The sequence below is a fragment of the Desmodus rotundus genome, chromosome 3 (assembly GCF_022682495.2).
Source record: "Desmodus rotundus isolate HL8 chromosome 3, HLdesRot8A.1, whole genome shotgun sequence".
In the NCBI taxonomy this organism is placed as follows: Eukaryota; Metazoa; Chordata; class Mammalia; order Chiroptera; family Phyllostomidae; genus Desmodus; species Desmodus rotundus.
The window spans coordinates 175,604,322-175,630,503 of record NC_071389.1 but is presented as its reverse complement, the minus strand read 5'-3'; the positions used below and the strand labels follow the sequence as shown (position 1 = coordinate 175,630,503).

At 33.5% G+C, this 26,182-nt stretch overlaps 1 protein-coding gene across 4 annotated transcripts in view; it reads left to right on the top strand.

The window, feature by feature from the left end:
• ATF7IP (activating transcription factor 7 interacting protein) overlaps positions 1 to 26,182 on the top strand; it is a 111,551-nt gene that overhangs the window by 29,842 nt on the left and 55,527 nt on the right. For 3 of the 4 annotated variants that reach the window (XM_024575922.3, XM_024575921.4, XM_045184361.3), the window contains exons 2-3: positions 16,033 to 17,678; positions 24,758 to 24,835. In XM_024575922.3, the coding sequence (XP_024431690.2) occupies positions 16,040 to 17,678; positions 24,758 to 24,835 (1,717 nt within the window). In that variant the 5' untranslated portion in view covers positions 16,033 to 16,039. Of the gene's footprint in view, positions 1 to 12,655; positions 12,678 to 16,032; positions 17,679 to 24,757; positions 24,836 to 26,182 lie in introns of those variants that run through there. The other variant, XM_045184362.2, reaches the window with a different exon arrangement.

The window sequence follows — 26,182 nt, the reverse complement described above, 5'->3', positions numbered from 1 at the left end:
AGTGTATATATATATACACACATACACATATATAGTTAGCTCTGTGAATTTTTAAATTATTTTCTTTTCTCCTTTATTTTCTCAGCTCTTTTTTCTAAAGCTCCTCTAAAGTGAAATTTGTTGCTTCTGTGTATGTACTCAGGTCTGTTAGCTTTTCTGTTTTTATTTTTCTTTATATACTACTTTGAGAGAACATCTGTTTTTGACTAACTTTGGGTCACTTCATTTGTGTCCAAGCAGATCATATTTTGAATTTCTAAGACTTCAGGTTGATTTCTTTTTATATCTGCTTGTTCTTAAGGGTGAAATAAGATCCATACCCTTTGAGGATATTTTAATATACTATTTTAAAATGCCTTCTCTTCATGCTGCTACCAATTAGCAATTTTTTTAATTTGTGACATTTGGCACCTAATGTTTTTTTAAAAAATTATTCTTGATTATACTCATTTTTGCATTTGAAATTTCCTGTTTTACATTAGATGGATGCTGACTCAGGTAATTGTGAGGGGTGGGCAAATAGTACTTGCTGCTCATGGGATGTGCTGAGAATTTGTCTTTTGGATAGTAACCTGCCTTCCTTGTCTCTCCTGGAGCTTAGTGTCTGTGTGGATCACTACACTATCCACATTCATAAATGTCACTGCTTAGCATTAGCATGGAAGAGATTGGGGAAAGTTGAATGAGTTTAACTGCTATATAAAAATTACTACATGAATGTGTTTTCATTGTGAAAATTGAAACTGGCATATCAAGTCTAAGTGAAAGTCTGTATTTGTTCGCTTTTAATCGTCCCAATGAACTGGTACAACGAGTTTGGAATTTATCCCTCTAGACTTTCAAATATCACTTAAATATATTTATCAATGTTTAGAAACAAATTATTTTATGTCTTACAACATGGCATAAAACTGGAAACATTTATTGACTGCTGATAAATGTATTTAAGTACTTACCTTTATTTTTCTCATTTAATCCCCATAACATTTTTTAGAGAGCAGGTGTTATTCCAGTTTCAGTTTCATAAATGAGGACACTAAGACAAGGAGAAAATAAATAACATGGACAAGTAACTTAACTAGGAAATGATAGTACCAGTATTCATAAAAGTATGTCTGGCTCCAGTGTTTGCACACTTAGTAATATGAGTTCTATAGGTGCTTTTTGTATAGTTAAATTCATGCCCATAAAAGAGATATACCACATCCTTCTTATAGTATCCTTTACTCTTTAGTGTGGATGCTGTCCTGTTTTATTTAAAAGACTATTAGTGAAGATGTTAAATTTGTTTTTTTTTTTGTTTTTTTTTTTTGGTTGTTACAGTGCTGCAGTAGTCAATCCTGATATATTACCTATTGAAATGTTAGGGTATCTAAAGATAAATATATCAAAGTGTCTTTGGTGGGTCAAAGTGATGCACAGTTTCTATCTTATTTTCTTAAAAATGGTTATGACGTGAAGTCTCCTGGCAAAAGTGTATGAGACCGTTCATTCATGTATGTGAATGCTAACTATAAATAGTTGTATATAACTATGTATATAGTTACTAACTATAAATAGTTGCCAATCTGGTGTATAAAAATACTTATTTTTTTGTTTTGTCTTTCCCTAATTATTAGTGAGGTAGAATTATATTTGTTGTTTTCTGAATTGCTTGTTTATGATACTCATTTTTCTTTTGAATCATTTGTCTTTTTTATTCACTAATTAATGTTCTTTTTTCTTTTGTATACTAATCCCATATCACTAGGGTTTTTACTTTTCAACTCTGTTTCAAAATTTGTAGGTACTTGTACTACTTTCTGTGCCTTTGAAATGGATTTTTAAAATATTTATTTTTGATTTTTATTTATTTTTTTGGAGGAGAAGGGAAGGGAGAAAGAGAGAGAAACATAGATGTGAGAGAGAAACATTGATTGGTTGCCTTCCCTATGCGCCCTCAGAGACTGCACCCTGACTGGGACCAAACCTGCAACCCAGGCATGTGACCTTTGGATTTGCAGGACAATGCCCAACAAACTGAGCCACATGGGCCAGGGCTGAAATTGATGTTTTTTCTCTGTTGAGTCTTATGTCCAATATATCTCTAATATTTCACATATTTTCATTCTTTGAATTTTTGCATATATGTAATGTTTGTAGATACCTTTGCTTGCTATTCTTAATTAGATGTTTTCTTCATTGTTTCTTCTGACTGAACTCTTACTGCTTTGTTAGGATATCTGGAACAATATTAAATATAGTATCACACTTTTTGTTTTTGCCCTTAATGGAAATGCTTATGGTGTTTACCATTCAATATGAAGTTGAAGTAACCATGTCAGTTTAAGGAGTAATCTTTATGTTTTTAATTTTTATTTTTGTCAAAATGAGTGTTCAGCCATATTTAATGCCTCTTCAATTTCTGTTGAAAAGTGACAGTTAATTTTTATAACTATTTTGGGTTGTTAATTTCTGAATATGCTTAATTTTTTAGTAGAGGTGTTTAAAATTGAAAAACTATACTTTGGGGTAGAAAGTTTTTCTTTTACTAGTTAACTAGGCATATGGGAATAAAGGGATTTGAAGAAAATGTACCGTGTTTTTTTGTGCCCTGGCCGAAAACAAGACCCAACAGAGAAAGTCTGTCGTTTCCCACAGACTGCTTTCCTAGACTCTCCAAGGACTATTCTTTACACAAGGTATTTATTGAGTCAATTGTTATGCTGGTAACAGTGATGGGGCTAAATGTAACATTGTCTATTTTCCAGAAGAAATAGCTTCAGAGTCTTAATTTCAACATTAAAAAGATGATAAATTTAGAGAATTATAACAAATATTTGTAAATACAAAATAAGTTTCCTCATCTGAACTTGTGAACCCATGAAAAGAGCTTGGTGACTTTTTTTATTTATCATTTTTTTGGTATTTTGCCCCCGTCCTCCACACCCATTTCTTCTTTTTTAAATTCTGGAGGCGCTAGGCTCAGTTAAGTATTTTCACGTGGCAGAAAGCCAACTTTCCAATAGCCCTGAACTCAGCATGTTGCTGTTGCTTAGCAACTACTTGTGAAGTCTTGTGAATATAACTGAATTATAAATAGAGTTATGAGCAGAAGTACAATTGAAGTTGAGATTGGAAGGAAAGGCATACTCTTTTTTTCCCTCTTCCTTTTGAATCTGAGTGCTTCTTCATGCACAGTCAGTTTTCATAACTGGTTCACAAAAATTGCAAGTACTAAACCTATAAGGAAGGCATTAAGTGTTCTGTAGAGGCCTTGTTTGTAATTACACATTTGAAAGCATGTTTTTTGAATTATTGGGATTAAGTAGTCTATATTGGAGAGATGGCAAGTAAGAGAAAATAGAGAAATTCTAATTTTCATGGCTGTTCATGTAGAAAGATGTCTATACCTTGTATTAGTGTTTCTATTCCTCTTCCACATTTATGTTAAAGTCTACATGCAGTAACACTTTGTTTGCCTATATTTTTTGTACTTTAGATCACATTGTATTTTAGAGTGTCTTAAAAGATTTTCCTCTAATTGTGTCCTACATGGCATTTGATAAATATTGAATATATGAACACACCAACCTGTCTTACCATTCCTCAGTAGAGCAGTGTATTTTGATGTGGAATTTACTAAAATTTTATGTGAGAATCAGAACTTAAAGGATCCTTTCAGGTCTTCTAATAAAATTTCCATTTATTTCAGGTGGAAAACTGGACCTTAGGTTATTAAATGATTTGCCTAAACCAAACCCTCCAAGCTGTGTTTTTTCTGCAGTAGTCTCTTTTACTGAAGCATATGCTGCAGCTATTTTTTTTTTTTTTTTGGTACTCATAGTTCATCAGTTTATATAACATTTAGTTGTATTCTATAACTTATAATAAAAATGTACAACTACATTCAGTGTCAAGCACAATAAACATGTATAGGTTTAGATGAGGCCAGAGGAACCTAACATCTCAATGTATTTGTGGTTATCAGTCAGTATGTAGAGAACATTGACTCATTTGGTTTGATGGTTAGGACAGCAGTTAAGAGAGTTTTCGAAGTGTAGTGTTTTTTGGTCAGCTCTCTGGGGATTTTTTTAGGTTCTAAAAGATGAAACAAAGTGATAATTCTTGGTTTTGGATAATTAAACTCTGTATTTTTTTAAAGGACAAAATAAACTTTTGTTAATAGCTTCTGACAACCCCGCCTGTGAAACTAGTCTTCTTAGGAACATTTGCCAGAAACATGTAGATTGTATTCTTATGCATCGTTTGCCAGGAGAATTTTACAGTGTGAATGTAATCTTTTTTCTTTTGCTCCCTGGGGAAGTAGTGATCCATAAGTTCCAACTGAAGAAAGATATAGATTGATAAATAGGATTAGCTCAAAGAGTTGTAGCAAATATAATATTAACTAGACCTGCAAGGAGGGATAATGTACCAGTATTGCTTTGCTACAAAAGACAAAAATAATAGGAAAATAATAGGTACAAAGAGGAATTTGAGCTTCTTCCAGGTTATGAAAGGAGATCAGTGTTCTTCCTTTAGTTATATTTGTTATTAAAATTAGACTTCTGTACACATAGGCTAGGGCCATGGAACATCTGGTTCTCACCTGACTTTTGAACTTGTGGGTTCTTTTGGGGAGGGCTACATACAAGAAGGAGGAGAGAATAGAAAGATGGAGGGTGAAGTTTCTGGAACTATTGAAACTTATGCAGGGCATTTTATTTGCTATAGTAATTGTTAATACTCATGCACCATTGATTATTTGGTCCACCTGAAATTTAGATCGATATGTGATAAGATTTGTGACTGCTTTAAATAATGTTTTGCAGACTGTGCTTTTTCTGTTCTCTTGAAATAAAACTGGACAGTGTAAGTAAAAATTAAAATTCTAACTGCTTTAAATAATACCAAACAAAACCTGAAATGCTGAGATTTATATTTAGAGTGATATTTGACTTATATATCTACAGTTATAAAATAGTTTTTTCCTCTTATAGTGTCTTGTTATAAAAATTGACCCATTTATTATATTCTTCCCCACTAATTGTAACTTGGGTTAATTCATATTACTTTCCTATATGGTAAGATCATAGTTTATTTGTCCAGATAAGTAAGCAAGATCTATGTATATAAGATTTAAGTTACCTTAAAGATGGAATACAGTTGTAGTTAGATTTTGGATATCCAAGTCACATATGAATGTAACATTAAGAAAGTAATTAACCCAATAAGCTACTTTTCATCCAGAATAACAGTATGTTTTAAAAAGCTTGTTTAAGTGTAATTTTAAAATCTAGCTATCCTTAGTGTTGATTAAAAGGATTGTTACTCAGTGGATTGATCGCTCATTTGCTTTTTCTCCATCCCTTTTTTTTTTAATTACTGTATTGTTGTTCAATTACAGTTGTCTGCATTTTTCCCCCTCCCCACCCAAACCTACCTCCTTCCCTTGCTTCTTTTTCTCCATCCTTCACTGGAGCTCTTTTTGTTACTTAAAACTGTCTGCATTCTTATATGTTTTAAAGGCATTGTTTCTGGCTTTATTCATGATTAAAATAAATTTACCCTTTCATTAAATCACGTTGATGGGAGTCAATGTAAGAAATGCATAGATCATGTTTTAATAAGTAACTTCATTTTAACATGACTGTCTAACCAGCCTTTTATTTCAGCAGCTATAATTTAAATTCTTGAAATTAAAAAGTTGTTTTTTCTTTCCTTCCCTCCCACCCTCCTGTTTTAGTTATTTCTTACTGGCCTATAATCTTCATAGTTATTACATTAGGCTGCACATTGTTTACCTCAATAATTTGTTTTCCTCACTGACAAATTATTTTAATTTGATTGAGAAAATAATTATTGAATATCTATTGTATAGAAGACACTGCTTTATGTTGGAACAAATGTGTGTTAAAAATGAATAAGGCATAATCCTCACCCTATTTAAAGATCCGCTGTCATAAGTTATTTAACCTTTGTATTTTTAATACACAACAAACAGTCTCTTCTGTGTAACTCAGTTTCCCAAATAATTACAGGGGAAAAGTGCTATAAAACATTGCAGTGCTGTTCAGATTTTAAGAGATATCAGATATTAGAGATACTAACTAGAACTGTGTGATTAAAGCAAAAAGAAAAAAGAAAAACACTTAAATATTTATGTACATACACACACATGCACATGTAAAATAATTTGGATGATGAGTTTAAATGGAAAGTGCCTATTTAGCTTAGCATTCATTTTCTTTAATTGTCCAAGAAAAGTTACCAAGTTAATATTTTAGATGATGAAATGCAAAGCACATTTTCTTTCCCTAAGAAAAATAGTGTTTTTACTGGTAGTTTTGCTCTCATATTCGTATCTATTCTGGGATTCATAGTAGCATATTGTTTCTATTTTTAGACTGTTGCCAGGCAGATTTAAAATCCTCTTATGGTTGCCCAGTTTCTAGCTTTCTGATTGGTTATAAGAGCTAGCTTCCTTTAGCCAACCACTGTGACTATGCAAATTGTATTTTAGTTTCTGTTGCTGTGAGAAAACTGATAAGATGGCTGCAGGAGGCTCTATTTGGGATATGTTTATTATTTTAAAGAAGATTTTCATTATTTAGTTATAAGCAAAAAAATTTTCAAAATGGTTGTTTTATTTCTTGAAGTATGAACTCAAACTATCTAAACAAGTTTTATAAAGGCTGAAAAATGTCTCTCATGTCATAATTGGTTAACTTTAATTTGGCTATATATTACACTGTATCAGAGGCAGCATTATGTGGACATATATTGTTATTTTTTGTTAGTTAATAAGCATCCTGACTCCCTAAAGAGAGGTTGTCCTCTGTTTGTAAACTTAGTGTATGTGAACATGCCAGCATGTTAGTTTACAGTCCTGTCAAAATATTCTCGATTATTACCTTTGCTTCCTAAAAGAATAGTTTTCTCATTTAAGAATTATTTTAGGTGTTAGCTATATTTGTATAATTCATCCTTCTTTTAACCAGTATTTATTAAGTGTATACTGTGTGCCACACTATATAGCTCATTAATATTATGCCAAAATACTTACTTTATTTTTTATTTTTTGCAAAATGACTCATTTTGCTAAATGAAGCACATCATAATGACAGGGACATGACGAAATGTGCTGAAGTGTTGGATTAAACAATACATAAATATAGGTATTAAAGTCTATGTATGATAATTATTTCTAAAGAGATACATTTAAAGTACTAGCCAGTACAGTAGATGGTGGCCAGATACATTATATGAATAAGAACAATGTTGACAAAATGTGACTAAGCCTTGTGTAACTACAGGAAGTTCAGTAGTATATCTCATTGTAAAATAAATTTATCAACATTAATTACATATAAAGCCTTTGGTTATAGTACCAGTTTATAATAGAAGAGAATTATTATTTTTTTTTACTTAAGACTGTCTAGTCCTTCTGGAAGAAGATACTTCATTGCATTTTCTGTGTGTACAAAACTTTATCAATTTATATAGTTGGAGTGTTCACACCACGCTCAGCACTGTTTTTGTGTTGATAAAATTTGTTGTGTTATGAGTATCTCATGCCCATTGGTACCATCCTGTGAGATAAGCTTCAGAATTTTGCCCCACTTAGGACAGGGGAAAAGGATGACTGTCTTACCTAAGATGAGCACATAGAGAATAAGGTTGCTGTTATTTTACATGTATTCCTTTTGTCACTGGTACAAACAAGTACAGATGTACTTGTTGGCCTAGAAATGTAAACTTCCTGAAGTATGAACCAGTACTAAGTTCTCTTGGTATAGTTGTTTTGTCCATGCTAGAAGTGTGACCCAGTAAAGGGAGGTTAGTTTTAAGAACAATTGAAAAACAATTATTCAACTGTAGTTCTGCTGTTCCTTTTTTAAAAAAATAAGTTTTATTGAGATACTGTACAGCTCAGTGGCTTTTTAAACTTTAAAAATTTTTATTGTTGACACTATTACAGATGTCCCCAGCCCTCTCTCCCACCCCCCCACCCTTTGTTCACCTCCAGTCATTCCCCTATCCTCCTTTCCTGTGTCTGGTACTGAACTCAGTGGTGTCAAAAGATTTTCAATTGTATGGGGACATCTGTGTTAGTGTTAACAATAAAAATAAAGGAAAGAAAATACTCAGTTATGCATCACTACAGTTAATTTTAGAACATTTTTATTACCCCATAAAGAAACCCTGTATTCTTTAGCAGCCACTCTTCATTTCTCCCTCAATCCCCCAACTTTAAATCTTTTTGTCTTTGTACATTCAGCTTAGCAATGATATTAAATGACTTCATTTCCGAAGAGAGAAGAAAAAGTGACAAATGTTACATAATTTATTGCTGTTAAAATAGAACACCCCATGGTAGCAAAATTTAAAGGCTGAAATACATAAGAAGGGTGCGGATGCTAATAAAAACAACTTGGCTGCAAAATTGGGTACCTGGTTGACCTTACTAAGTTAAAATTATTATCTGTGTAATGGAGTGCATGATAGCAGCTTCATTATTGATGTATTAATTCCAGTCGTTTGTAAAATTGAATTTACATAAATTTTCACTTAAATGAGGAAAGAATATGCGTTGATAGAGTGTCTGACATATAATTTGCCCCTTGACAAGTGTCAGTTAAAAATACATAGCCTTTTGTAACTTCACTCATTGCCAGCAAAGGTGGTATTAGAGTTTGGTAAGTGGGATAAGCTAGAAGGTAGGGCGCCGGTGAATAACTGGCTAGTTTTTCCAAGAGGATGCAGTTTGATAAATGTATTCTAAAATTGCAAATTTGGGGGGTCAGGTGAATTAGTTTTAACTTGCCTATATGTAAAGAATGATCCCAAAAAATAAACTTGAAGAAATGATTTTAAAGTATCCTGAATTTTTTTCATGTAGGCAGCCCTAGAATCTCTCAAAACAAAGCAATGAATACAACAAATTAGCGGAGTGACCATTCTGATATTGACATAACCAAAATTTGGAGATCATGATTTGCTCCTGTTTTGTCCAGGAATTGTTAGTAAAGCAAACTCCCCATTTCCTTTGTTGTTGATTATTTTAAAAAATTGACTTAGGGGATATTCCATTTCACATTTTGATACCCAAATAGTATCATGACATTGATGACAGGCAGAAGGGATTGTTTGTTGAGGTGTCAAATATCATGGTCACTCAATACTTAACTGAATTTGTGAGTGCTCAGGGTCCTCAAGTAAATATTGCCAGTGCTTTGTGATTGACTGGGGATGAGAATATCTACAAAGCAAGAGAATATGGAAACAGAAATAGTGAAAGTAGTATATTTTATTAAAATTTTAGAAAAATAATTATTAACCGAGGTGATAAGATACCCAGTGTTTAAAATAAAAGTTTTGAAAGTCTGTATACTTAACTTGAGCACTGGAGTATCAAAGTGGATGAACCATTGTATTATCAGGTTCACCTGTCTAATTAATGGGCAGTAAACAGAAAATCAGATTAACATTTACCATGCGACACACTGATTGTTCTTTATGATTTTATTTTCAGGACTATTGCAAAATTCTTTAAATTTTAGGGATATAAAATAAAATCACATAGTTTTCAACTGAGTACTTAAAAATCTAGTAGCAGAGTTGTATTGCTAAAAAGTCTAGCAATCATCAGCATAAAGTGATTTTTTTATGAGCAGGCCATTATTAGTCAGGTCTGTTAACTATTATTTACTTAAGTTTCCATTTAATGAAAACTCAAATTTGAATAAAAGTTATTTGCAGCATCCCATTCAGAATAATGTTATACTAATAATGTCAGTTAACAACATGAATGTAATTAGAGTGCCTGTGTCAAAGATAGAAGTGTCAGGTCCACTTAAGTGGTTTTGGTTAACATTTTGTAAGCTTTTGCTATTTTATTTTAAAGTGTACTTCACTGGCTATCCATAACTTTGATTTAACATCATGTTTGTATGTGTGTGCATTTTGAACCAACAGTCCTGGTACTTTCTATTCCTTTGTCAGTTAGGGCTGCTTCGAAAGCAGTAGTACAGACCCTCCTTGTTTATTTAATCAGAAAACCCTACCTTAGAGCTGTTATTCAGACAAAGGATCTAGGGGTATGTTACAAATATGTTTCAGTTTCACTGTTCAGGTACATTTTCACACTATTTGGAATCTTGGTAAAGCACTTGCCCGCATCTGCTTCCCCTGTTGCTGGGCAAGGTTCTGCTGCTAATATCTGATTGGTTATAGGCAACTACGGCTTTGAGCCAATCAGACAGTGAATTTCTGGTCTCTCACAAGACTGAAGCATTGAAGCAGCGGCTGATTTATTTTGCCTGTGGGGAGATTATGTAAACTATGAGTATGGCTGCAGTGAGCTCCCTCTTGGGTATGTTTTGAAAAATGTCAAGGTTCATCCGTAATTGAAGGAGAAAAAAATGAGGTTTATTTTAAAAACTAATTTACTAAGAACATTTGATAGATAGTGAATTTGAGAAAAAATATATTCTTAGGATGGATTTCCTATTTTTCTTTTACAATTTACTTTTAAAGGAATGTATTGTAGAATTAGGTAACATAAAAAATTCCCTTCAATTTACATGAATGTTTATGTACTGTGTAATGTACACATTTGCTTTAGTACTTCCAAAGGGCAGAGCTCATATAACCTTTTTGTAACCTGCTGTGAAAGGCAGTTAATGAGAAAAGGATGTAGTAATTGTACTTACAACACTTAATATAGGTTGTCAAGAAGTAGACATCTACAGTGCAGTAGACAATAAAACATTGTAATGTTATCGATAGTAAACCTTTGGGTCAGGATACATAGATTTTTGAAATTGTAAATCTGTGTGATAGATGGGCATAAAATAATTTTGGGCTATTTGGATTTAAGTTTTCGCTGGATTTTTAGTTATGTTTTATAAGTGTTCATGACTATGGATTTTTAAAAAGAAACTTACATGTGAATTTTGCAGATTCTAACCCGTTGTGTACAAAAGTATGTCCTTGTTATGTATTGTCCATGTTCGACTCACTCCCCAGGTAGGGAATTGATCTATATTTCTAGAAACATTCATGGACATTTAAAGGAAGATAAAATAGGATAAAAGGTGTAAATCTTATTCATTTATAGGATATATTTAAAGTATTTTATATGGATTTAGGATTTTATGTAGTTACGTTCTAGGTTATTTATGTCAGACAAAGAAAAAGAACCTCACTGAAGTATTGCGGATCCAGGTTTTAACTATGTTTCTCTGACCTTATTGTCTGTCTCCTGTTGCTGGGCAGGAATCAGAATGCTGGCTAATGATTGGCTGAGTTTGTGAGCAGCTCTTGAACAGCCACTTAAATTCTTGAGCTTTCTGAGCAGGCAGATTGTAGGTTAAGACATTACAGCTTTTGGAAATACTTCCCTTTGTTGTTTCATAGCTGTGATCTCTTTGCTAGAAAGAAGAGTGAAAACAGTGGGTGGAGGGGGATGAAGCAAAGAAGGAAATAATGTTTTCGCTTAAAGAAGAAGAGGCTTATTGGGTTTTCCTTAAAAATAATTTGCCCACAATTTGAAAAATAATTCTAAGCCATAGAGACTTATTTGCAGGTAACACACCCTTTTTGGTTATTTAAATATAAATTCCTTTGGTAATGCTGTACAAAAGATTGTATCAGTGATGATATTTCCCCAGAGTTTCTGAATCTAAGTATATAGAGTAAGGACTTAAAAACACTTTTAAAATCTTACCTTCTTCATAAAAATATATTTACCTTAAAAATTTTTTTTTACGATCTTTCTCATGAAAAAAATGTTTTCAGCAGAAAGTTCATCACATTTTACACATTTATGTCTAGATATGGTAGACATTTTGTACTATAAAATAGAAATGCTTTTTTCCTGGGAAAATGAATTATAGGCATGTAAGAGCTTCATGATTGTTGTGTTGCCACCTAAAAGCAGTATTTCTTTTGTAGAATAGTTTTGTAAATGGCATCTCAGTTACAGATGATGGTATTTAAAATGATCATTAGAAATGTTTTGTTTCTGTAATACAGCCATGGAGACTTGATTGCAGGTAACACTCCATTCTCTAATATGTGTCTTTCTTAAATATACTTTGCTTATGCAAAATAGGTTTTAAAAACCTACTGCTGATTGGTTTGCACAGATACGGCTGAACTAGTTTAAACTGGTTGTTCATGCTACTTCCTTATTGCTCTCTCTGTTTTTCATTATACTTAGAACCCATATTAGATCTGGTAAATGGCTGTAGTGTGCTCCCTTGTGGGTATAGAAGGTAGTTATTCTGTAATTCTTTGTACAGTACTGTATTATTTCTGAATCGAATAGCAATTTTGTTGATAAAACCAGTTTGCTTGGATTATATTTATTTTTGTTAAATGTTATTTGGTGCTGGCAGTTTATTAGATGATATTTGGTAGTGATGTTTACATGTTGGATTTTCTATTTAGTATATAAAATAACAAAAATACTTCAGAGAAATTTGTCTCAGATTATCTAGTTTATGCCTTAAAACATTACAAATATACAGACAGTTAAGATATTTTTTGAGTACTTGCTACATTTTAAGTGCTTAATGCATAGAATCTCATTTAATCATCACCACAATTTCTGTTGCAGGCCCTGATACTTCCTTCTTAAGGTAGCTGAAACTAAAAATTGAAATGTTAGGTAACTTGTCCTGTATCATGTAAGTACGTGGGAGAGCTGGAATTCAAATCCATGTTTCTATCTGCAGGATTCATGTTCATAGTAGTTACTAAAAATTATGAAAATATACTTTTCTTAGAGAGTGCTTGCTTTTAATGTGATTAGTAATAACTGTCAATGATTCATATTAACAGCTGAGAAATGTGGATATTATGAAATCAAAATCGAAAAGAATTACAGTTCAGTATTTGAAAATATTTAAAGGGTAACCATATTCCACATATTATAATTTAATTATTTTGTATCTTTGGAGTCAGCACAGAAAAGTGACTATAAAATTTGCATGGTATCTTCTTTGCAGAAAATTTTTCAGTTAGCTTGAGTTTGCAATGGATAGTGGATAAGGAAAAATCTTGAAGTTTAAATTTTAAACTGCAATTAATAATCCTTAAAATAGTACCTATAATAATTTTGCATTGAAGTTTCTGCTCAGTAGTAAAATAATTTTTTAAAATAGTTTTACTCAGTTCCATAATTTAAATTAAAAGGCTAGCAAGGCAAAGAAATATAAAGTAATTTTCTTAGTGTGACAGAACAAATGCAGAATGTACCATAATCTAGAAGTACTGTGACAGAGGCCTAGGTTCTCAAACCGTACTGGCCTCCAGCAAATAGACTAGGCAATTGTTTTATGCCTTGCAGCCAATGGAACAATGGAACACTAAGAACATACCTGTAATTAACAAGTTGGGTTTATAATTTGTTGCATTAGGGAGAATGCTCATCATGGGAAACTGAGGCACATTAGTAAGAGGGTGTTAGAAGAAAACCTAGTATGGGATTTGGTCTTAAGTTGCATCATTTTGGGTAGAGTTTGAGGAACTAGATCTCACTGGATTGCATGCTGTCAGAAAGTAGGGGCTATTCTTTGCTTGGGTATCTCAATAAATCTTATCTATAGTGAGGAAGACTACAGTGAGGCTAAAGCTGCAATTAATAAATAATAGCCATCACTTAGTTTTAGTCTGAAAGGGAGATGGTTGGTATTTAAAGGGTTGTACTCTGACCTTACCTAATTTGAATCTAGTGGTGGTTTTATGTCCAACAGGAGAAAATATGGCTTAGCCATAAGCATCAAGTCAATTTGTAATGATATTAAGGCCAGCCTGTGAGCCTCAGATAAGTTCTGATACCTCAGAGAATGCTTTTTTTCCTTCTCCAGCCAAAGCAAGCATATTGTACCATCATTCCTACTGAATAATAGAATGTGAAAGCATTATTCTTGTTCCCTGTACATCTTAGGTCCTCAAACAACTTTTGTTTTATTCCACCATAGACTGGTGACATTGTCTTTCTCTAGGATCAACTCCTTGCCCTCTTTTACTTGCCTTACTGCAATGGCCAGAAATGGTGAGAGGGAGCATCCATCTCTTGGCTCTGATCTTATTTCACCACTAAGTATGATATCTTTGTAGATTATCTTTATTAGATTTGAGTTGTTTCCTTCTATTAAGTTTCCCAAGAGCTTTAATTATGAGTCACTATTGAATTTTGTCAAATGAATGAATATTCTGTATCTGTTAAGAGTTATTGTTTATTTCACTTTCTGTTCTGTTTTATTTGATAAATCATACTGCTTTTTTCACCCAAATAACAGAAACTTAGTGTCTCACAGTTTTGGAGGCTAGAAATCAAGGTGTTGGCAGGGCCATGCTCCTTCTGGAGCTAAGGGAGGATCTGATCCAGACCTTCCTCCCAGCTGTGGCTTGTGGCAGCCTAACTCCAGGCTTCACATGGTGCTCTCCCTATGTGCGTGTCTCCGTACAAAAGTTCCCCTTTTTATAAGGACACCAGTTAATATTGGATTAGGACCCATTCTAATGACAGTATTTTAACTTGATTATTTTTGGAAAGACCCTAGCCAAGTAAGATCACATTCTCAGGCATTGAGGAATAGGACTCTGATTTTTATCAAGTGGATACCTTGGTTGGGCTGAAAAAAAAATCATAATGCTTTATGACATTGCTTGATTTTTGAATGTGAAACCAACCTTGTATTTTTTTTTTAATGAGCTACACATGGTCATAATGTGTTGCTTTAAAAAAAAATACTTCTAAATAACTCATCAATGAAAGAAATTACAATAGAAATTAAAATATATTTTAACACAACAACAATGAAAATATAACACATCAAAATGTGAGATGCAGGTAAAACAGTGCTTAGGGGGAAATTTATAGCTTTATATATATACCTTATAAAAAAGGAAAGATTGAAAAGTAATGATTAATGTTTACCGTGTTGAGGAACTGCCAGACTGTTTTCCAAATCAGCTGCGCCATTTTACTACTCCATCACCATTGTGTGAGAGTTCCAGTTTGCCCATACTTGCCAATACTTGTTTTTCTCTTTGATTATAGTTATCCCGTTGTGTGTAAAGTGTTATATCATTGTGGTTTTCATTTACATTTCTCTGATGACCAATGATGTTGAGCCTCTTTTCATATTTATTGCTTATTATCTATTGCCTTTTTGTGTATCTTTTAGGAGGCTAGAATTTTGAAATCAAGGTGTTGGCAGGGCCATACTCGTAGAACTAAGAGAGTATCTGTTCCAGACCTTCCTCTTAGGTGTGGCTCGTGACAGCCTAACTCCAGTCTTCACATGGTGTTCTCCTTCTGTGTGAATCGTAAATTTACTTAAAACCTTTTTTGTGCTCATCAGTTTTTGTTGGTGTTTGTGTCTTTAGTGTGTCGCCCAAGACAACTCTTCTTCTTTCAGTGTGGCCCAGAGACATCAAAAGGTTGGATGCCCCTGTAAGGAATGTCTGTTCAAGTCCTTTGCCCATTTTTAAATTTTTGTTGTTGTTGTTACTCAGTTGTAACAGCGTTTTCTATTTTCTAGATACAAATTATCTCATCAGATAGATTATTTGCAGACATTTCCCTCTATTGTGTGAATTGTCTTTTCACTTTCCTGATGGCATCTCTTAAATCTTTCCTTTGTCTTTCCTAATTTTCCCTTCTTTCTTCCTTATCTCTGTACCTCTTTCCCATACCCTTGCTCTTTTCATTCTCTTACCTGTTTTTTTTCTCCACCTACTTTTTTATTTCCATGAGACTCTGAACTCATTAAGCTTACTAAGAATGAAAACTAGTCACTTTTTTCTAATACTTCTGGTAATTGATCTGTGGACAATACCTATTATCGATTTTATATTACATAAATTAATAAATATTATAATTAACATACAGCATGGATTGTTACGCTTTCTATAGGTCATTTCAAAATTACAGGAAGTGCTGTTTGCTTGTAAGATCAATTTACAGTAAGTGTATAATTAGATGGTTTCTGTTTCAGTTATTAAACTCTCTCTCTCTCTCTCTCTTTAAAGATTCAAAATGGATGGTATAGAAGAACCTCAGAAAAAAGTCTTTAAGGCTCGAAAAACAATGAGGGTGAGTGATCGTCAACAACTGGAAGCAGTTTACAAGGTCAAAGAAGAACTGTTCAAAACTGATGCCAAGCTGTTAAATGGTAATCATGAAAATGGAGATTTGGACCCAACATCACCTTTGGAAAATATGGATTATATTAATGACAAGGACGAGGTGAATGGCCTTGAAGAATTTTGCTTTAACCCTGAAAAAAGTAACTCAGAATGGAAAGAAACATCTTGTTCCTTAAATGTTAATGTAAAAAACAAGCCAGATGATGAGTTAAAGTGTGAACCTTTGTCTCCTAGTAATATAACTCCTGAAATAACCTCTAAACTGACCACTGAACCAGTTTCTGGTGATCCAGCTTCAGGTGATCAGGATATTGGAGATCCACCAGCCTCTGGAGATCTGGCCTCTGAAGTATTAACCTGTAGTGATCCCACCTCTGGTGATCCCACCTCTGGTGATCCCACGTCTGGTGTTCGCACCTCTGATGAGCCTGCCTCTGGTGATCCTGCCTCTGGTGACTCTGTCTCTGGTGAGTCGGTCTCTGGTGAACTGGTCTCTGGTGAACCGGTCTCTGGTGAGCCAGGCTCTGGTGAGCCAGTCACCAGAGATCCAGTCTCTAGTGAACTGACACCTGGTGAACCTGTCTCTGATGAACTGGTCTCCGGTGAACCAGTCCCTAGTGAATTGGTCTCCAGTGAACCAATCTCCAGTGATCCGACCTCTGATAATTCAGCCTCCAATGATCTGGCCTGTGATGATCCAGCCTCTGGTGATCTGGCTTCTTGTGATCCAGCTTGCGGTGATCTAACCACTGGTGATCAGGCCTCTGCTGATCCAGCCTCTGGTGACTTGGTCTCTGATGAACTGACTTCTGATAAACCAACTTCTGAATCAGCCTTTGATCCCACCTTTGAACCAAGTTCTGTACCAGTTTGTGAGCCAGTTCCTGACACTGACAATATAGAGCCTAGCAATAAAGATCATGGTTTTCTTGAAAAAAATGGGGATGATGAAAAGTTAGACGAAATTTTCTCCTTTGATGAGAAAAATAAAGCTGATAGTAATATTGATGCCGATGAGGAAACTCTAGAAGCAGATGATACAATTATTTGTCCAGATCTACCTCCTGAAAATGAAAAGCAGTTAGAGGAAGATACAGTCACAGAACCTGTTCTTGAAGAAGAAGCTATATCTAGCAGTACAGAAATTGACCAAAATGAAAAGAATGAAGATGAAAATTCTACCGACCTCACAGAATCCATTAGTGAAAATGTTATAAAAGATGACAAAAATGAGAATATATTAGAAAATACAGATTCTATGGAGACAGATGAAATTATTCCTATTTTGGAAAAGCTTGCACCTGCTGAAGATGAACTTACTTGCTTTTCTAAAACTTGTCTCCTTCCAATTGATGAAACAAATCCAGATTTGGAAGAGAAGATGGAAGGTTCTTTTGGGTCACCATCTAAACAAGAAAGTAGTGAGAGTTTGCCAAAAGAAGCCTTTTTGGTTCTCTCTGATGAAGAGGATATTTCAGGTGAAAAAGATGAGTCTGAAGTTCTATCACAAAATGAGACATGCTCTCCAGGTTAGCATATTATTTAAATTTAATTTTTTTTGAATAGCTTTAATGAACTGTTGAATAAAACATTCTCATAAAGATTTAAATTTCTTTTAGTTGCAGAGAAAGTTAGAATGATGGTGGCTAAAATGACCTCTTAACTTGATAGATTCTTAATTTCACAGAATTCAGAATTATAAAGTATCCATTCTGTGGGAGGCATTGTGTGAAGCTCTAAGAAGGAAGATAAAGTAAGAGGAAAATATGGCCCTTATCCGCAAGGTGTTTATAGTCTAGGAAGTGATAAGATGGATCAGTATAAACACTATGAGATAACAATTTCAAGTCAGTACACAATTGATCAAAGTCCTAGAGCAATTGTTCTTACCATTGAGTAGCAATATAAAAATCTAGTTTATTTGCTTCAAGTGTTACAAATAGCATTTTACAATTGATTTTCCCATTGAAATCTGGTTTCTTTTATTATTTTTTGTTTGGTAAATGACACCACCATTGCTGGAAGCCAGAAACCTTGAAGCTGATTATATGTTTGATGAAGACATTATCCATATGCTTCCCTTGCCCCCTTGATTTTACCCAATCTACTATCTTCCCTCTTATCTTCTGAATGATCTTTCTAAAACCTAAATATTGAGAGAAAAAGGAGAGAAAGAGAAAATCCTACTTTGCTTTCATGGTCAAATTCAAATATTCCTATATGAAACTTTGTCAGTTCCTTTCAGACGGGCATGACATCTTTATGTTCTTAATGCTAGAGCATCCTTTTAAATTTTTTGTATTGATTTTAGAGAAAGAGAGAGACATTGATTTGTTGTTCCCCTTATTTATGCATTCATTGGTTGATTCTTGTATGTGCCCTGACCATCAATCAAACCTGTAATTTTGATGTATCAGGACAGCTCTCTAACCAACTGAGCTACCTGGCCAGGGTTGTTAGAACTTTCTGAGAGGGATGACCTTATTGTATGAGACAGCATCTGGTTTCTAGTTTGTTCAAAGAATGAAAACATGAGACAGGACTAGGAGACACAGGGGTAGTTTCCCCCCAGTATATTTGAACCAGCTTTTGGGGTAGAAATTTTTTATTATTAAAAGATGACCTTATTCCCAAAGAGCATCTTTTCATTCAGTAAACCTATATAGTGACAAGTCAGGCTCTTAATAGTTTTGAAAATTTAAAGGTAAAATGTAGTATTTGCCCTCAGGACTGAGACAAGAATTAAAACACAGGCCATTAAATACAAGGCTGTGAATACGATAATAATGTTAAATTGGTATTCTGGTATTTTACAGGAGGATAACTTAAGGAGAATATAAGCTGTATTCTGGGAAGCACTTGCTTTTCACTATTGTATAATACCCATTTTTAATGAAGATAATCTCTCTTAACTGCAGCTTTGTCCTACTTGCTCAGGCCAAAAATCTTGGAGCCATTCTTTCTTTTTCTTTCATATCCCATATTCAGTACATTGGGAAATTCTGTTGTCTTTACCTTCAGAATAGATCTATAATCTAGTGTTTTCTTACCATCTTCACTGCTATTACTACTCTGCTGAGTCACCACCATCAAGCCAAAATAAATATTTGGGTAATGAATGAATAATTGGTAGTAGAAGTATATCATGGAGGACCTTGGTTACAAGGCTAATGTATTTTGATAGCACTGGGGAGCCATTGAATGCTTTCAAGCAGAGAATGACATGAAATTTACATTTTATATAAAGAGTGATACTGGGGCAAGTCCTTTAAAAACACCTTTTAATAGTCTGTATAAGAAAGACATAGGACATTGTAACTTATTATTTAGTGAGTTTATACATTTTATAAATCTTGATATTGGAGACCATTCCTCCCACACAATGTTCTAAAATGCAGAGAGATGAATGTTACGCCATCCATGTTGCATACTTCAAAATTTAAAGTTGGTTTTATTTTTGGTTCCTTACTTTTAGACTCTTATCTGATTGTATGCTATTAGCAGAGGAAGTTTACCAGTAGATTTAATTTCTTAGCTGGTAACTAAACTTTTATTTTTTCATTTCTCCTCCAAGGAAATTTTGTGTATTTGGGTTGAAGTATAGTTTCTTTCTTGATTGGTTCATAAACTGTACTCTGTTCTTTTTATATGGTAGCAGAATGTTGCACCTCCTGAGGTATTACTTTTATCAAATTCTTTATTCTTAACTAAATTTTAATGTTTTCAGAACACAGAAGTATAAATTGAAGTACTGAAGTCTGGCTCTTCCCTTTATTAACATTTATATGCTGTACTGATAGAAAACCTTAATTTCAGGCACTTTAGCAAGTTTGTTTTAAATATAGCAGTTATAATGGATCTGAGCAGCAACAAAAAGTAACGAAAGATATCAGAAAGCAAATAGAAAAGCTATTTTAATTTTACAAAGAAAGAAGAAAGACCTAAAAAGTATTGCAGATATACCTTAGTAGGCCTGAAGAAGGCACTATCATATTTTTATATAATACTATTTCATAACTGGTACTGCCTAAATGATTAAAATCATAGTCTAAGAAGCATAAGAAAATAAAGATTTTTCTCTGGGAGAGTTCAAACAACACTAAAGGAAGGTAAACATTAGTTATACCTTCCATGTACACTCTATACTATGAACTCTTGTCTAGCTACTGTTCCATCTCTTTCTTTTAGAGCCATTCTTCAAATTATGTTAACAAAACTAGCACCGTTTCTTCTCCTCCTGTTTATTCTTGAACTTAATTGAATTTTGATTTCCACCTTACCAGCCCTCCTCCTAATTCTTCTCAGTAAAATGACATTGATGTTCATGTTGTTAAATCCAGGGACATCTGTTTTTGGTCTTCATTCTCTCATACTTGGATGACCTCTTAAACAGCCCCTCTCTCGAGACTCTCCTTAGATTTTGGGTTACTGCATTCTTCATTTTTTCCCTCCTTTTGGGGCCTTCTCATTCTATTTCTTGTAGAGAAATAAGAAGGAAAGTTCTCTACTCGCTTTTTATTTTTAAACAGTGCTATTAATGTTACTGAGAAAAATCTGTTTTAGAATATAATAGATTTTATATTAAATTCTGACATAGTTTTCTTCTAGATTATATTTCAGTTTAAAATATATCTGTGGTTGATTTGTTTTCCCCTGTTCATTGGATATTTAAGATAAATGATATGAAAATAAATGCTAATGAGGACAATTGCATGGGAATAGAATTCCAGGTTTTTTCTACTTTTGCTCTAGGTTAGTAGTAATAGAATTGTTATGGTTTAGTAAATTAAAATTTACTAATCTGTTGTCACTATTTATTATGTTCAGCTAAAATTCTTTATTATATTCACCTATTTATATTCAGCTACTTCTTATGTATTTGGCTTTTCTTTATGGAACCTTAACATTATTCCTTACATTGATGTGTAAGTTGCAGATTTTCTTTTCAGCATTGAGGAATACCAAAAATGAAACAGGTTTTAGAAAGGGGAGTGAGTATAGGAGGAAGAACAGCTTCAAATAACTGTTGCTGCTCAAGTCAGATAACATGTATGAATTTCAGGGCAAAGGCTTGGGCTGTCTAGAAAATTTGGAAGTAGGTAGCATATAGACAGACATTAGTTGAAGTTGAGCAATAAGATTAGATCAGCTCAGAGTGAGTATAAATGGAGAGAAGAGGAGATCCAAAAACTGAGCTCTTGGTATTCCAGTGTTGACAGGTTGGGGAGAAGAGGAAGAACCAGCAAAGGAGACTAATAGCAGCTCTGAACGGGATTTTGTTGTCTTAGAAATCAAGTAAAGAGTATGTTTCACAGAGGAGGGCATAGTTAATTATCAAATGCTGCTTTTGTTAAGTAAGATGAAAGAGAAATTTTAATGACCAGCATATCAGTTGATAAGGAACAGTGGAATTGAAAGCCTGATTGAGATTGGGTTTCAGAGAGAATGAGAGGAAAAGAATTAGAGACAACAAAATATACTTTTCTCTCCTGAGTTTTGCTTTAAAAGGAACACAAACAATTTGCTGTGGAAGATATTACTTGGAACTTTGTGTTAAGTAAAACTCAAAATTTCTAGAGAAGTCACATTACCAGTAACACCACATTTTTTTGTTTAATGTGGTTGAAAATCTTTACATGCTTAGTGGACATCTGTATTTCCTTGCCTATAAATTGCCTGTTCATGTTTGCCAACCCCTGATCTAAGGCAACAGTTCTGTCTATATTTCCTTGGAGTATAGTTCTATAAAGGGCAATTCTAAAAATGTAAAAAAATTAACTCGGGATATAAATTCTGTCTCCAATCCTCTACAACATACCTTTTCTACCTTTATTTAGTGGAATCTTATTAAAATAACAGTCACCAGATAGATATTAAACATCTACTTTGTCTCAGCCATTTCCCAAAGATTTTAGGATTACTAAAATTAAAGATGTAGTACCTGCATCTAGTGAGCTTACTGTCCAGTCCAACAATTTTCAACCTTTTTCATCTCATGGCACACATAAACTAATTACTAAAATTCTCCGGTACACCAAAAAATATATTTTTTGCTGATCTGACAAAAAATAGGTATAATTTTGATTCATTCACACCACATGGCTATTGTTATGTTGGCTGTTGTAATTTTTATATATGACAATCTAAGTGAAAAGAGGCAAGTGCCCCAACTAACTAGTCAGGTATTTCATGTTTTAAAACTTCTTGAGGCATACTGATGGAACATCACTGATCTAGTCTGATTGAAAGAATATCACACATAGAAATCTATATTAAAACATGGCAACTTGTAATGAGGCTATACTCAGCCAGAGGAATTGTAGCAGAAACTATCTGTAGCAGAAGAAAGATTTTACCTAAGCATTCAGATGAGTTTCAGAAGTCTCAGGAACTACTTGAAATTATATTTAAAAATGTGTGTGCATGGGCCCTTGGTTATTATTCTGGGTTGAAGGAGATGCACTCAGATTCTCTTGAGACTTTGGGAACAAAAAAAAAATTAAAGAAAGATAGGGGCTTACTCCTTTCCATAGAATCTGTTAATACCATTTGTCTTATTCAGACTTCTATTAAATAAAACTCTAGCATAAATTTTAATTCTGTGTGTCTATTCTAAATTCCTAATGAGTATTTTGATTTAAGCATTGATAATCCAGTCATGCCCTCTAAGCATACTGGAATATGGAAATTGGGTGATAGGAAGAGGTTTTTGAGTAAAATGAGGAATCTCAAGCTAACTTTGACATATCTGTAAGATAAGAGGAAGCTAACATATGCATAAAAAGAAGCAGACCAAACTAGGCCAGTTGGCTCTGCTGTGTTTTGGATTTTCTGGCATGCACTTACCCTAATAGGAACTGTGGCTAGTTTTGTTGTTTGGGTGGTATGACGATTTCCTAAATAAATAAACCTTCATTTCAGACAACCCCCAGTTACTCTGTGTCTCTAGAAACTCTGGGGACTAAGAAACTCGGGAATCAGCTCTGGCTGGTGTAGCTCAGTGGATTGAGCACAAGCTGTGAACCAAAGGGTCACTAGTTCAATTCCCAGTCAGGGCACATGCCTGGGTTGCAGGCCAGGTCCCCAGTGAGGGCCACAAGAGAGGCAACCACACATTGATCTTTCCTTCCTTTCCCCCCCTCCCTTCCCTTATAAATAAACAAACAAATAAATAAAATTAAAAAACTCAGGAATCATCATTTTCAGTGTTAATATCAGGAAGATTTGCAAAACTATACTATATGGAAAAAAATGCTTTGTAATGAGTTTACAGTCTACAAGGGAGTTAAAACATTTTCATTTAGTGAAAATAAGATTGAAATGAGATCTTCAAAATATTTCTAATGCTTCTAGTGTGGTGAATAGAAAGTGAATATTCTAATACTCATTTATTTTAAAGTTTAAAAATAGTTTTAGTAATCTTTATTTACTGTGCTAGCTGTTTTTGCTTTGTTTTGTTTTACTATAGTCACAATTTATAACTTTATTGTTTTATCTTAGCATGAAAACATATTTGTAAGAGCCTTAATAGGTTCGTCAATGATCCTAGTCTCTATCTATTTTTACCTGAAAGATCTTTTTAAGTTTTTTTAACCTTGACTTTCTATCATCAGGGCTGTTGGGATTAATACCCTGATGTTTTCATAAGAAATGTCATATCAAAATTTTTATCAATATATAGTGCTGTATACCTGTGACAGCTTAATTTTGGTTGCAGAATATGATAAAAACGGCATGCTTTATTAAAGTCACTTGAGGAGCCATTTGCAGTGATGTAAAGGGAATACAATAGAAACTTGAACATATTCACGATTTGCTCTTTCTTCCCATTTAATGATTAAGATAGTTGATGAGCTGTGGACTGATTTGCCAAAGGCTGTTTCTTATATCTCTGGGATTTTATTTGTTGTAACAATGCAAGTGTGTAGATACTTTTAGCAATTCTTTTTTTGGTAGCAATATTTTAATTGTTATATTTTTGTAAATTGTTACATGCTTCTTGTGAGGCATTTCTGAACATTACTTTTCTCATCTGTATGACAGCAAAAATACTGTTTACATGCAAAATTATATTGAGGATATGAAATAATATATGTTTAACAACTAGCTTGGTTGTTGGCATTGGTATCAAAGTAAAACTTTCATTATCTTTAGGATAGCTTTTCCATTTCTCTTAGTTCCAATGACTCGACCTGTCTGGTCAAAATATTAGGTGTTTTGACAGTAGTTTGTAATTGCCACAACCACTATTTTAGTGTTAGTAATTGAATGTAAGGAGTCCAAGCACTTTACGGTAGCTGTTTTCACATTTTGTTAATATGTAGGTGACAGTAAATTACTAAGTAGGAGTGTTTTAAAAAATCTGTACCATTAATTTTTTTCAATGTTAAAGAGTTTATTATGAATTTGCAGGAACACTTGATAGTGAACTGGTCATTCATTTCTACCAGTTCATGCTCCCTTTTTATTCCCCAAATTTCACATTTTGAGACCCTGATTTCATTAGAAATGATTAACTTGACAGTTACACCAAAAATGAGTGTTAATTGTAAATGTGCTCTTATGAATTCTAGTGGAAGTAAGATTTCCTTTCCTCTTTTTGTTGTAGAAGTTAAAAATAATGAAAAGGACAGGAAACCAGAGGAAGAAGAGCAAGTAATACCTGAAGATGAAAGACCTGAGAAAAGTAAGCATGTACAAAGGAAAAACAGAACTTGTTTAACAAATAGTAATACATTGATTCTACTTTTAAGACCATGGAATATACTTTATATCCATGAAATGATTATAAAATTTTGCAGTTTAAGTAGCCACCATTACATCATTTTGATGATGGATAACCCAAAGATCTTTGAAAGTGTTAATTTATAAACTTCAGTGTTTTGTTTGTACTTTCATTGTTCTGTAAGAAAGATTTAAGCTTAATATAGTCAAGTACTGTTTGAATGTCCTGAGAGAAATTGTTTTAGTTTTATCTTTAAAGCATGGGACTATAAGAATTTTGTCTGGGATGATCTAAGTGAATGGAATTATGTGTTTTAGTTTACTTAAGGTTTGTAAGCTTTGTGGGAAGGGGTAATGATTGGGCTGAGTGTCATTAGGTTTATAGGAAAATTGTAGGACCAGAAGTCAGGAAACCTAGGTTCTGTAACTCTTCCCTATCATACTTCTCTCCATATATGACTCTAGGTTATGATTATAAGAGAAGTCATAGAGTAGAACTGGATTTAAAAAATTAGCACATAGCCCTGGCTGGTGTGGCTCAATGGGTTGAGCACAGGCCCGTGAACCAAAGGGTCACCAGTTCGATTCCCAGTCAGGGCACATGCCTGGGTTGCAGGTCAGGTCCCCAGTTACGGGTGTGTGAGAGGCAGCCAAACAATGTTTCTCTCTCCTTCCCTTGCCCTCTCTCTAAAAATAATTAAATAAATATTTTTTAAAAATTAGCGCATAGATACAGATATAGAATGAAGTAGAGAGGGATAGGTGTGGTCACATAAGGGCATTTGCATTTGATAAGTGTGGAGATTTTAGTTGTTTATTTTGGGGGGTTTTTTTAGTGTGTATTGAAAAAGAAACCAGATGCAAGTTGCTTATGATCTTATGAATGTTACTACTTTGGGAAGTGGAAATTTTTTACGTTAAGATCTTTGAGTATATATATATGTTTTTTTTTTTACCAATTTTATTTTTATAATGTTATTAATTTTATTATTTTTGCATATTTGAAATTCATTAGGATGTTAAGAATAACTATTACTATGTTATTTGCCTAAGGCTGATTATTAAGTGGGAGTTTTTCCTAAATTTACTGTGGAAAATATTTACCGAGGAGGAAGAATTAATTAGTTAAAGCTATGCCCAGTTATTAGAAATGTGTGACATGAGAACAAATACTGCATTTTGTCAGAGGATTAATGTTCACTATAAAATTTAGCAAAGGAAACGAATGAGATGATTCTTCTCATCTCATATTCACATTTTTAGGTAATTCTCCATTGTAATATGAAGATTTTAAGGTTAGGATGTTCTG